This window comes from Bos javanicus, chromosome 18 (genome assembly GCF_032452875.1).
Source record: "Bos javanicus breed banteng chromosome 18, ARS-OSU_banteng_1.0, whole genome shotgun sequence".
Lineage (NCBI taxonomy): Eukaryota > Metazoa > Chordata > Mammalia > Artiodactyla > Bovidae > Bos > Bos javanicus.
This window is the reverse complement of record NC_083885.1, coordinates 54,754,477-54,767,293: the sequence shown is the minus strand read 5'-3', so window position 1 is coordinate 54,767,293 and position 12,817 is coordinate 54,754,477. Positions and strand designations below refer to the sequence as shown.

Genomic DNA, 12,817 nt, shown 5'->3' with positions numbered 1-12,817 from the left:
ACATGACTGAGCGACTTTCACAATAGACTAAGGAGTGGAATTGCTGTATCCTATCTAATTCCAGAACTTTTCCATCAACCCAAAGAGAAACTCTCTCACCCATTAAGCAGTTCCTTCCCAATGTCCCCTCCCCCCAGCAAACAAAAATCTGTTTTCCATTTCCAGGGATTTGCCTCTTCTGAATATTTCACATAAAGGGATTCATTTGATATGGAGCCTTTTATGTCTTGTTTCTTCTGTGAATGTGTTTAATACCGTTGAGTTGCACACTTTAAAATGATAATAATGGTCACTTTTATGTGATATTCATTTTACTATACAAAGAAACACTTATTGGGCTCTTACCGTGGACCAGACCTCAGGGCCAAATACTTAACAAAATGACATCATTTAATTCTCTCGAGGTGGGTCTCCTCAACGTCTCTCGTTACTGAGGGGGAAACTGAAGTTGGGAGGAACAGATTGCCCAAGGTCATAGGACCAGACGTGGCGTAGCCAGGCTCAAACAGCAAGTCTGTCTGACCGCATTAGTTCTCTGTTAAATACACACACACATTTTAACCCAGGATCCAGCGAATGAGAGGGGCATTAGCAGAGATTGAAGACCTGGAGTTGGAGAAACAGAAAGGCTAAGGATAAGAGAAGAAGAGGAAAGAAAGAACAAGTTAAAAACCAGCAAAAACAAATGTGGACCTTGGAGTCTGAGATTTGACAGTCAAGAAGGAAAAAGGGGAGTGGGGAAAAAAGAGAGAGAAAAGACAAGAGACAGAAGAGAAATGGTGGAAAACTGAAAGTGACCAGAATGGGAGAAGGGATGGAAGGGAAGGTGGCAAGGATGGAAGGCGGAAGAGGGAGGTGCAAGATGAAGCTGCAGAGCCTTGGAGCCTGATGGGGAGGGCTCCAAGAATTCCTCTTCCTTCGAGAGCCAACTGCTAAGCACCTCCTAGCACACCACTCCCTTCCCAAGCTACTTTAATCCTCCTGTGGACCACTGAGGCAGGAAGCATGGGCACCACCCCCTTGCAGCGAGGGGTCATAGCAGGTGGAAGCTGGCCGTCTGAAGCCCATATTCCTGCTTAATTAGCTTTACAGAGATGTAACAGAAAAGACAGTGAGCAGACAGAGAAACCACATGGACACACCCATGGCCCCAAAGACAGACGTTTTTACCTCCAGGCCCCTCCACGGAAACAAACAAACAAAAAATCACCCAGACTTTAAGCAGGATCCAACATTTTAATCATTTTCACTCCACAGGTGGACAGCGAAGGGAGACCTGGAGCTCCAGTGAGTGGGCAAGGCGAGGACAGAGGACCGACACAGAAAGAGGGAGCCCTCTTGTTCTGTTCCCACTTCCTTTGACACTCTTCCTGGCTTTAGGAATCCCTAAGGGATAGCTGAAGAACCAGCCTTCAGGAGACTGGCCCATGAGAAGGAACCTGGAATCTCCTGAAAGATTTGACTCCTTCCTCTGTCCAACTCCTAGAGAACTCTCAGAAGACCCCAGGAAGTTGTGGGGGGGTGGGGCGCTCTTAGAGTCTTACTCCCGTTGGCCTGAGTCTGTGGTCCCCCCACCCCGGCCCATTCTATTACTGCCTCTGAATCATTTGCATAAGACACGCCCTTCTCTGTGAATGGAGAACTTGGTGAGGCAGGGAGAGACTCTACTCACACCTGAGACCCCAGCCTCCAGCAAAGAGTGTGGGGGCCTCTGCAAAATGCCTAATGGACACTGCATCCTGGTCCCAGCGTTTACACGGATCCAGAGCACAGTGCCGTCTCCTACCTGCCCCTCCCTGGCAAATTTTTGCCTGGATGGGGGATTGACATCCACCCCATATGTCAATATATGTTGTCTTTCTCTGTTTAGATATCACTTCCCACAGTGGATTCTGGGTCTAATCTCCCAGACCCAGGAGAGATGATGTGTAAGCCATCTTTGGGGGCTCTAGTGATCTCAGGGTGCCGCTCATGGTTCCTCCTGACCTGGCATCATCTGATGCCACCCAGTCTCTCTTTGCATCGTGCCCCTCCTCCTGACCTTGCTTTCTGCCCTGGGGGCCTGGAGCCAGCTTGTCCTGGCTAGTGAGCACAGACGGTAAGTGTCTCTTCCTAAGTTCAGGGACCTCAGCCTGATGCCTTGACATCAGCCACAGTGGGAGTATTTACACCACAGAAATGGGCAACGACAAACCAGGATTTCCTCTTCCTTCCAGAGCTCGTTGTTAAGCACCTCCCAGCATACCACTTCCTTCCCATGCTACTTTCTTTCACTCCTGGCCTTGTGAAACCCACCAGTGAATGGCTCGTGGCTCCTGCCTCCCCTACCCAAAAATAAAAGAACTCAGATTGAGAAAATAGGTGCCAAAGTACCAAACTTCCAAGAGTGTTGGAATGCCTGCATCCTTCTTCAGAGCCTTACACTGCTTGTCTCTGTGGCCATGGGTCAGGCTGTATTCAAATAAATACAGTGCGGCCCCAGGAAAATTTCCCAGGCCAAGCTCTATTTATAGTCCAACCCCACAGTCGAAACTGAAAACAAAACCTCTAAAAGAGGGAGCGTGAGTGCGGGATGTGGGGCTGCCCCCAAATCCATTTCTCTTGCCCCACCCCCGTCTCTTGTATATTTACAGGTGGGAAGCCTGTCCACCTCTTCTTCTCTTGGAAATAGCCACAGTTATAGCTGGTGTACCCCATGCAGCAACTGTGATTCTTCCAGTGTTTAGGTGAAGTTCACCTTTAAAAAAAATGCTAAAATGAAAGAAAACAAACCAGACGTGAAACAGGCAACTTGCCTTCCATTCTTCCACCAGATATGCCCATTTCCAGTGTCGTGAATGAATGATGAAATGTCTTTAAGAAGAAACTAACAAGAAGAAGAAAATACATGTGTGTGTGTGTGTAGCCCCCTAAACCTATCATGTAAACCTGACGTCTGTGAAATCTGGAAAATTGCCAAATGAATTTCTGAACTTAACAGTATAGTTGGCCTAAAGGTTCCATCCTGGGGCTTCGTAAAGTCTGTCTTCGGAATTTCTAGAAGGATCTCTACCCATGAGCTACAGAAGTGTCCCCGAATGGAAAGTTAAGGAATCAAGCCTCCCTACCTGTTTGTTCAACAGCACTGTGATTTTCTGACCTACACACAACCCCGGGTCAACTGCAAGTTTGGTTTAATTTCATCTCAGGGTGAGTTCTCAGCACCAGTTTCTGGAGTCTGGGGCTCACGGTTTGAAATGCCGGCTGGACTCTGTATGAGACCACCTTGGGGTTGAGAGGATGACTAAGACCTATCGAGCTCCCCGGGAGGAAAGGGGTGGACTGTGTTGGTCACTGGAGCCAAAGAGGCTGTGACCTTTGGAAGGACTTCTGCCACTTCCCCCGGGATGCTGTCCCAGGGCAGGTTGGGACAATGTGCAGGGGGGACAAGAGAGGGAGAGAGGAGGGTCTTCTACAAGATCTGAAACTTCCAGGCACTCTGATCCTTGTAGTCCAGGGGGTCCATGGGGTTGTAGGTGAATTTCCAGGTGCCCATGGGGTCCTTGAACTCTAAGCTGTCCACAGGGCTGTAAGTGCCATAGCTCTGGCCTGACAGAGAGGTGGGGGACTGGGTCAGGGAGGGCCCCACGGAGGGGCCTGAAAGGGGGCTGAGGGCCGGGCCCCCCAATGGGGGCACCATGGGAGACAGGTAGGGGTCCAGGCCACTGAAATAGGAGCTTGGCGACCCATAGGCTGAGGGAGAAGAGCAGAAAGCAGAAGCAGGGGCGTAGGTCATGGCGTAGGGCGCTGAGGTCAGAGAGGGGCCCGAGGCCACTAGCCCTGCCCTCTGCGCCTCGGGCAAAGGGGACTCGGAGGCCGGACTCCAAATGGACACTGTGGCCACGGCCGTGGTGGGGGAGCCCGAGGGCCCAGGGAGAGGGGGGCTGTAGGAATCTGAGATGCCCAGGGGGTCTGGACAGACATCCGTGGAGGACCTCGGGGATGTGCCTGCCTTCCTCTTGGCAGGACGAGCCTTGGCTTGCGCCCCTGGGGGCTGCTGCTGCTGTTTCTGCTGCTGCCGCTGCTGCCGACATTTAGCCCGGCGGTTCTTGAACCAAACCTGGGGGGCAAGAGGGGAGATGAGGGAGGGTGAGTGGGCAGGAGGCCCAGGGGAGCCTTCGTGATGCCCAGGACTGGTGATGCCTATCCGTGAAGCATGCCGGAGTCATAACTCTCCACTTTGCAATCGGCTGTGGGGCACTCTGGGGGCTTCCCAGGGGGCTCAGGGGTGAAGAATCCACCTGCCAATGCCGGAGACTTGGGTTTGATCCCTTGGTCAGGAAGATTCCCTGGAGAAGGAAATGGCAACCCACTCCAGCATTCTTGCCCGGGAAATCCCTTGGACAGAGGAGCGTGGTAGGCTACAGTCTGTGGTGTCACAAAGAGTCAGACACGACTGAGCAGCTAAACTACAACATGGGGCACTCTATTCATCCACCATCCACCCAATTATTTATATATACAGTTGTACAGTCACACACATACCATCATATACAATAGACACAATTGTACATGAATACATTTGCGTGTACATACATAATTACACACATATATACACATTCTTCCAGCCAATCATATGTACATACCTGCTATCATGTAACATACAAATATACACCTATACATTCATCTGCCCACCTAATCATTCATATATACATGGAGACATACAATCATACATATGTACATTCACCATCTAATCATATGCACACACATAACAATCATGCATAAGTACAGTTGTATATAATGTACACAATGATGGGCTTCCCTGATGGCTCAGATGATAAAGAATCTGCCTGCAATGCAAGAGACCTGGCTTTGATCAAGGGAATGGCTACCCACTCCAGTGTTCTTGCCTGGAGAATTCCATGGGCAGAGGAGCCTGGTGGGCTACAGCCAATGGGGTCGCAGAGTCTGACATGACTGAGAGACTGACACTTTTACTTCACATACAATGATACACACTTTCATCTTTCCAATCCTATGTACATATGTACACATATTATCATACAAACAAGCATATATACATTCATATATACATCATACATACATACAATCAAACACACACGTATACATTTATCCATCCATGCATCCATCCATCCACCCATCCATTCATCCATCCTTCCATCCATTCAATTATTTAATAAACATGTATTCTTCTACTCCTTTGGGCACACAGCAGTGAAGCTGACATTCTAGTTGAGAGAGACAGCATATAAATATATGGTAAGGAAGGAAATCACATAGAATTTTAGAAAGTGATAAATGCTATGGGAGAACCAATTGAGCAGAGTGAGGCGGAGTAGCAGAGTTGGGATGGAGGGAAAAAGCTGCAGCTTCTAATGCCAATGGCGGTGTAGGTCTCATTGACTGGCAAGGTGACTAGATTGGTTGATAAACAAAGAGTTGAACAGGGTGTAGGGAACATATCTTCCAGGTAGAGGGAGCAGAGAGTGTTCTTGGTGGGAATGGTAAAGGAAGGACCGGGGGCAGGGCCGATGGAGTAGAATGAGAAGGGATAGGCGTGCAAGAGAGGAAGCCAGTGAAATAATGGGGATGGGGGATTAACAGGACGCTGCATGACTTCAGCTCTTCCTCTGTGACCTCTCCCTCTTCCCTCCGCTCTGGATCCCAGGAACCAGGACACCCCACCTGAACCCTGGACTCAGGCAGGTTGATCTTCAGAGCCACCTCCTCACGGGCATACACGTCCGGGTACTGAGTCTTGGCAAACAGGGCTTCCAGCTCTTCCAGCTGGCTTCGCGTGAAGGTGGTCCGTTCTCGCCGTTGCTTTCTTGGGGCGCCTGGGGTGAGGACAGAAAAGCAGGACCTTCGGGTGACCTGAGACCCCACTCTCTGCATCTGTTGACGCAAGGTCCTGAGAAGGCGTGGGATGCCGACAAGCCTCTTCTGGGTGTTCTTCTGCCCAAACTAAGGGGGTGCTGATTCCCTCAACTTCTATACCTCACTCTGTCCCCCTGGGAAATGGGTTCTCCCTTTGCCTGTCCTTAGGGGGACTCTTGCCTCACCCTGAGGAGAACTGGCTTTACCTGTGTAAGAAGGTATATGAGTTTGGTTTTTATCCCCTTTCTAAAATTTCTTCTGCACTAAGACATTCACTTGAAACACGACATTTGGGATATCCAGCCATTTGGGGATATCCAGCCTATGAAAGAGGCAGGACCGTAATGGTCAACTTAATAAAAGAATAATACCATCAAAAATAGAACGCTTCCTTCGCTAAGAAATAAAGCGTGCTGACAGATGGGAATTCCTCTGGGTCCCCCTTCCAGATGGCTTCCCTCCCTCACCCGAGACGGAACCACTGTCCTAAATTTCTGTGAAGACCCACATGCTTTCCTGCATCCCTGAGACATGTGGGGTGGTGCTCTGCATTTACAGATGAGCCCGTTTGGCTGGTGTATGGCCCTGATGTCACTCTTGTAAGTACCCATCCTCTTCCTGAGGGCAAGAGACCCCAGAAGATGGGGGCCAGCTGGGGGTGGGGGGCAGGGAGGACGACTGTACTCACTGGGGTAGGACACAGCTGGGTGCATCAGATCCACACTGGGGCCACTCAGGGCCAAGGCGTTGACGGAATAGTGGGGCCCCGGGTTCATATACGCCATCATGATCTTCGGGGATGCTAGGGCCCAGGTCAGGGGGCCTGCAAGAAAAGGATGGGTGCTCACAAACTCCCCAGTTCATCACCGCCTCACTCTCTTCCTAGATATGTGACCTTCAGCAACTTATTCCCCCACTCTGTGCCTGGGTTTCCTCACCTATAAAACAGCCCTCTGCTTCAGGTCATCAAAGTGTCACTGGGGCTCTGTAAAGCCAAGATCAAAAGCTGCAATGAGCATTCTAAATGGAAGCTCTTATTTCTACTCTATCCTTTAAAAAATCTTCTGACCTACTCCCTTGTCCAAGACCTTTCCCCTCCCCGTGTGTTAGTGTTAGTCGCTCAGTCGTGTCCGACTCTGCAACACGTGGACTGTAACCCTCCAGGCTCCTCTGTCCATGGGATTGTCCAGGCAAGAATGCTGGAGTGGGTTGCCATGGCCTTCTCCGGGGGAACTTCCCAACCCCTAGGACCTCAAAAAAGATGTTCAGGCTCACACAGAATCATGACAAGTAGGGTGACCAGTGGTCTCAGTCTGCCGGGGATGGAGAGCTTTATAGGGATGTGGGATTTCAGTGACAAATCTGAAAAGTCCCAGACAAATCGGGATGGTTAGTGACCCCAAGGGAGTCACAGTCAAATGACAGCATGCAATGATCTCCCATGACTATTTTTGACCCATCAAGTTGGCAAAGATCAAAGAGGCTTGGTAACTCCAGGGCTGGCCTCAGAACAGGCTTCTCGTGTCAGATGGGCGACAGTGCGGATGGAACAAACTGCAAACATTTATCAAAGAAAAACGCAGTCTTTCCTCGGTCCCAGCAATTCGCCTTCAAGGTGCCTCGGCCACCTCATCAGAAGATGGGAACGAACAATACAACTTACATCTTTAGGCTGATGTGAGGGTCAAATGAATTATTGTGCATCTGATACTTAAAATAGCACCTGACATGCAGCAAATGCTACAAAACTGTGGCGGTTATTATGATTTGCAAGCGGACATTTGCATAGATTTTATGCTCGGATACTTCTTATTGGAGTATAGTTCACTTACAATGTTGTGTTAGTTTCTGGTACACAGCAAAGTGATTCAGTTCTGTATTTTTTTCATATTAGTTTCCATTACAGGTTATTACAAGGTAATGAACAGAGTTCCCTGCGCTCTACGGTGGGTCTTTGTTGTTTCTCTCCTTTATATATCGTAGTGCGTTTCTGTTAATCCCAAACTCCTAATTTATCCCTCCCCACCCAAGCTAGGATTTTTAATGCAGCATATTTATAATTGCCGCAATGTGGAAGCACCCTATACGTTCACCAAAGGGGACATAGTAAGTTATGTAATTTAAGTAAGTTATGTTACGATTATGGCACATCCGGGCAAGAGAGTACTATAAAGTCATTAAAAACTATAATTCTCTGTGAATGGACTTGAATCGACCTCTAGTATATAGTTAAGGAAAGATTATCCTGGGACTTCCCTGGTGGTCCAGTGGTTAAGAATCCACCTTCCGATGCAGGGGATGTGGGTTCGATCCCTGGTCGGGGAACTAAAATCCCACATGCTGTGAGGCAGGTAAGCCTGAGCACCGCAGCTACTGAGCCTATGTGCTCCGGAGCCAGTGGGCTGCAACTAAAACCCAGCACAGCCAAATAAATAAATTTAAAAAAAAGATTATCCTAAACTTAGCAATGAGACAAATGGTTGACAGCAAGTCACCTCCTGGTTATCTAGACAACCAACCCAAGCATTGGTTCCTTTTCTAGGGGACTGTACCCTTGCTCAATTGATTCTTCACTGTTGATTAGGATCCAGACGCTGGCAACTTTCAGATGTTTGGTTGCCAATGATATGTCTCTGGTAGAAAAGATAACCTCAGAGTTACAGTTTTGCTGCCTGTAGAACTTGAACTAGTTTTGTACCTAACCTGACCAGCTTTTTTCAGCACACCTTTTCCGAATAACAGTATTAACCTCTCTTCCTTGAATTCTCCTTGGAAACAGCCGGTTCACGAATTAAATCTTTGTTTTTGGCTTATTACATGTGCCTAAGAGTCAGGTTTTTTATTTTTTTATTACATTTTGGCAATACAGGGGTGTGTGTCTGTGTATTAGATATCATTTTACCAAATTATGGGCTTCCCTGGTGACTCAGTGGTAAAAGAATCAGCCGGCTAATGCAGGAGACACAGGTTCAACCCCTGGGTGGGGAAGATCCCCTGGAGCAGGAAATGGCAACCCGCTCCAGGATTCTTGACTGGGAAATCCCATAGACAGAGGAGCCTGGCAGACTACAGTGCATGGGGTCACAAAAGATTTGGACATAACTAAGCGACTAAACAACAAAAACCACATTATATATACAACGTATATTCAAAGGGAAAAAAGTGCAGTGCTGTGTATAGTAGATATCATTTATTACTAAATTATATATACTATATATGTGTATATATATATCAAAGGAAAACAACAGTGTGTATAGCATGCTACCACTTGTGTTTTTAAAAATATATACATACATATATTTTTGCCTGCCAATGCAGGAGACTTAACAGACACAAGTTCAGTCCCTGGGTGGGGAAGATCCCCTGGAGGAGGAAATGGCAACCCACTCCAGTATTCTTGCCTGAAGAATCCCACGGACAGAGGAGCCTGGTGGGCTACGGTCCATGGGGTCGCAGAGAGTTGGACATGACTGAAGCGACTGAGCACAGCATATATACATATATTTATATATTCCTACTGCATAGAACATTCCCAGGAAGAAGGACACAATATTCAGTAAAAGTGGCTGCCTCTGAGGAGCTGTGTTGTATCCATACCTTGTTTTACAGTTTGGATTCCTTTTTAACCACGTGTGTGTAAATTACCCTTTCAACAACAAAGCCAACAATACCACCTATTTAAAAGAGAGAGAGACGCTCTCCAGGGCTCCCTATCGCCCTAGTTAAGATGACCTCAGGAGACCTCTCAGCCTCTCCAGAAACTTCCAATAACTGTTCTGGGCCAGGAATGCCTCTCTCCAAGCCCAAAACCCCCTCTCACCAGCTAACTAACCCCTTCTTCTTGAGGACACAGCTTAAACATAATTTCCCAGGAGAGCCAGCCCACACCCTAAACAGGATGTCTCTCTCTCTCTCTCTCTCTCTCTCTCTCTCTCTCTCACACACACACACACACACACTTTCTCCTGTCCTTCAGGAATCACACATACTAAATATGACATATTTATAAATATGTTTGCCTGTCTGTCTCCCCTAATCCAGCTACCTGAGAATGGAGACTAGGAACATTTTAGTCCCTGGGGTGTCCCCAGCATGCCCAATAAATATTTGCAAAATAAATAAATGCTTACAATTGGATGGTGTTTATGTGAGCTCCCACCTCATCCTTCTCTCACTGCCCTGTCCTTCTCAACCCTCATTTGAGTTTCGTTTATCATAAATTGAAGTTCTGCTGTCCACTCAGTAAATACTTTTTGAAAATCAATCATGCTCTAAGGTCTAGGGAGACAATAAGAAATAAGACACACAGCATCTCTGCTCTCATGGGATTGAAATTTGAGGTTCTGATCAGAGAAATCAACATCGAACAAGGAAATAGACTTTTCTTAAGAAACTCAAAATGCTTCCAGAGACTTTCAAGAACTCCAAGGAAAATTAAATGGGGTAGTAAGAAATTAAAAGATGATTACTCCTTGGAAGGAAAGCTATGACAAACCCAGAGAGCATATTCAAAAGCAGAGATATCACTTTGCCAACAAAGGTCATATAGTCAAAACTATGGTTTTTCTGGCAGTCATGTACAGATGTGAGAGTTGGGCCATAAAGAAGGCTGAGTTGCTTTCAAACTGTGTTGCTAGAGAAGACTCTTAAGAGTCACTTGGACAGCAAGGAGATCAAATGAGTCAATCCCACAGGGAATCAACCTTGAATATTCATTGAAAGACCTGATGCTGAAGCTGAAGCTCCCGTACTCTGGCCACCTGGTGAGAAGAACCAACTCATTGGAAAAAACCCTGATACTGGGAAAGATTGAAGGCAGGAGGAGAAAGGGAAGACAGAGGATGAGATGGTTGGATGGCATCACCGACTCAATGGTCATGAGTTTGAGCAAGCTCCGTGAGATGGTGAAGGACAGGGAAGCCTGGCGTGCTGCAGTCCATGGGGTCGTAAAGAGTCGGACATAACTTAGTGACTGAACAATGAACAACAAAATAAGAGAATGATGGGGTTTGAGGTGAGGGTGAGTCGTCTGATTTAGGTGAATGATCAGGGAAGTCAGATGTCAATCAGGGCTGCCATCTCTTGAAGGCTTGACTGAGGCTGGACAGTCAGATTCCTTGGGGTTCATTCTTACGGCTGTTGGCAGGAGGCCTCAGTTCTTGCCATGCAGATCTCACCACAGGACTGCTCAAGCATGCTCTGGGGAAGCATGATCAAGGAAGACCTCTCTCTAAGGAGGTGAATTTGGGGCTGCAAAACGAAGGACTGTGCATCCGCTGTGAGAGGATCTCGGGGTAGAGGTCTCTAGGCAGAGGGAGCAGCAGGTGCAAAGGTCTGAGGCTGGAATCGTTTCATCTCGTGGGAGGAGAACCAAGGTGTCCAGCCCTACTGGAGCAGAGTGATCAGGATGGAAAGTGGACTGAGAGTGGGTGGGACCTGATAGAAAGGTCTCGGGGACGCTCGGTGTCGATACTAATGATAAAAGTAGAAACAACACATAAACCCTAAGAATCAAGAGGTGTCCTAGATAATGACTCGTATTTACACCCTAGAGTTGGCCCCTCCCACGGAGCACGGCTGCATGTGCAACCAATAAGGTATTGTGGAAATGACAGTGTGACCTCTGAGGCTGGCCCTCTCTCTCTATCTAGCAAAGCAGCTGTTGTGCCGAACATGCTTGTGCAGTCCTGTGGCGAGGTCTGTACGGCAAGAACTGAGTCCTCCTGCCGACAGCCATGGGAATGAACCCCCAGGAATCTGACTGTCCAGCCTCAGTCAAGCCTTCAAGTGACGGCAGCCCTGATTGACATCCGACTACAACAGAACGAGACACCCTGAGCCGGACTTATCCAGTGATGCTGTCCCTGGATTCCTGTGACCTCAGAAACTTTTGTCCGTTGTTCAGTCACTCAGTCGTGTTCGACTCTTTGTGGCCCCATGGACTGTAGCACGCCAGGCTTCCCTGTCCTTCACCATCTCCCAAAGATTGCTCAAACTCATGTCCATTGAGTCAGTGATGCCATCCAACCATCTCGTCCTCATCATCCCCTTTCTCCTCCCTTCAATCTTTCCCAGCATCAGGGTCTTTTCCAATGAGTTGGCTCTTCACATCAGGTGGCCAAAGGATTGGAGCTTCAGGTTCAACATAAGTCCTTCCAATGAATATTCAAGGTTTATTTCCTTTAGGAAACTACACAACATCATGAATATGTATTTGTTTTAAGCTGCTAGGTTCGGGGTTAACTTGTTACACAGCCACAGATAACTAATACACAAGACTTCCCAATGCAACACGGCATTGAGTCCTCAGCCCAAGCCTGGGTCTTAGAGACAGTATTACTATTATGTTCATATTTTATAATTGAGAACATCTGCAGACTCAGGTGCTGGGACTTGCCTGGGTCACTCAGGCTATGAGTGGGGACCACCCTCGTGGAGGTCCTGTTCTCCCAGTTCCCAGCCTGGATCCCCTCTGTCACCTTCCTTTCCTCCAAGGACTGATGATATTTCATCAGACCCTCACGAGAAAAGGGAAACAGGGAGCCTGCTGAACTTGCCCTCTAAGGACAGTTTGCAGAGCTTGGAACAAAAGCATCCATTTCTAGGGCTTCCCTGGTGGTACAGTGGATAGCAATCTGCCTGCCAATGCAAGAGACACAGGTTCGATCCCTGATCTGGGAAGATTCTACATGCCTTGGAGCAATCAAGCCCGTGAGTCACAGCTACTGAGACTGCATGCCCTAGAGCTCGTGCTTCAAATCAAGAGAAATCACTGCAGTGAGAAGCTCATGCATCTCAACAAAGAGTAGCCCCTGCTCACCGAAGCTAGAGAGCGCCTGTGCAGCAAGGAAGACCAAGAGCAACCAAAAATAAATAAATAATTTTTTAAAAGATCCATTTCTACTGTCTTCACCAGGGAATCTGCATCGAGTTGCCCGGC

The 12,817-nt window shown here is 47.9% G+C and overlaps 2 protein-coding genes across 2 annotated transcripts in view; one reads left to right on the top strand and one right to left on the bottom strand.

Moving 5' to 3' along the window:
- Positions 1-2,502: 2,502 nt before the first annotated feature.
- Positions 2,503-6,734, bottom strand: CRX (cone-rod homeobox). The gene is made up of 3 exons (XM_061388838.1): positions 6,566-6,734; positions 5,686-5,837; positions 2,503-4,099 (listed from the first exon to the last, which is right to left on the bottom strand). The coding sequence occupies exons 1-3, from the start codon at positions 6,663-6,665 to the stop codon at positions 3,452-3,454; spliced, it is 900 nt and encodes a 299-aa protein (XP_061244822.1). The 5' UTR covers positions 6,666-6,734; the 3' UTR covers positions 2,503-3,451.
- Positions 6,664-12,817, top strand: part of LOC133229444 (tetrapeptide repeat homeobox protein 2-like) — a 32,042-nt gene continuing 25,888 nt past the window's right edge. Inside the window, exon 1 of the mRNA XM_061385814.1 lies at positions 6,664-6,690. Coding sequence (XP_061241798.1) covers positions 6,664-6,690 — 27 coding nt within the window. The remainder of the gene's footprint in view (positions 6,691-12,817) is intronic.

Bases quoted from the DNA above. Each gene is read 5' to 3' on its own strand.
- CRX (XM_061388838.1), bottom strand. From the start codon at position 6,665: ATGATGGCGTATATGAACCCGGGGCCCCACTATTCCGTCAACGCCTTG. The intron at 5,838-6,565 runs GTGAGTACAGTC...TCCTCACCCCAG, and splicing joins CCCAGCTGTGTCCTACCCCA to GCGCCCCAAGAAAGCAACGG. The intron at 4,100-5,685 runs GTGGGGTGTCCT...CTTGCCCCCCAG, and splicing joins TGCCTGAGTCCAGGGTTCAG to GTTTGGTTCAAGAACCGCCG.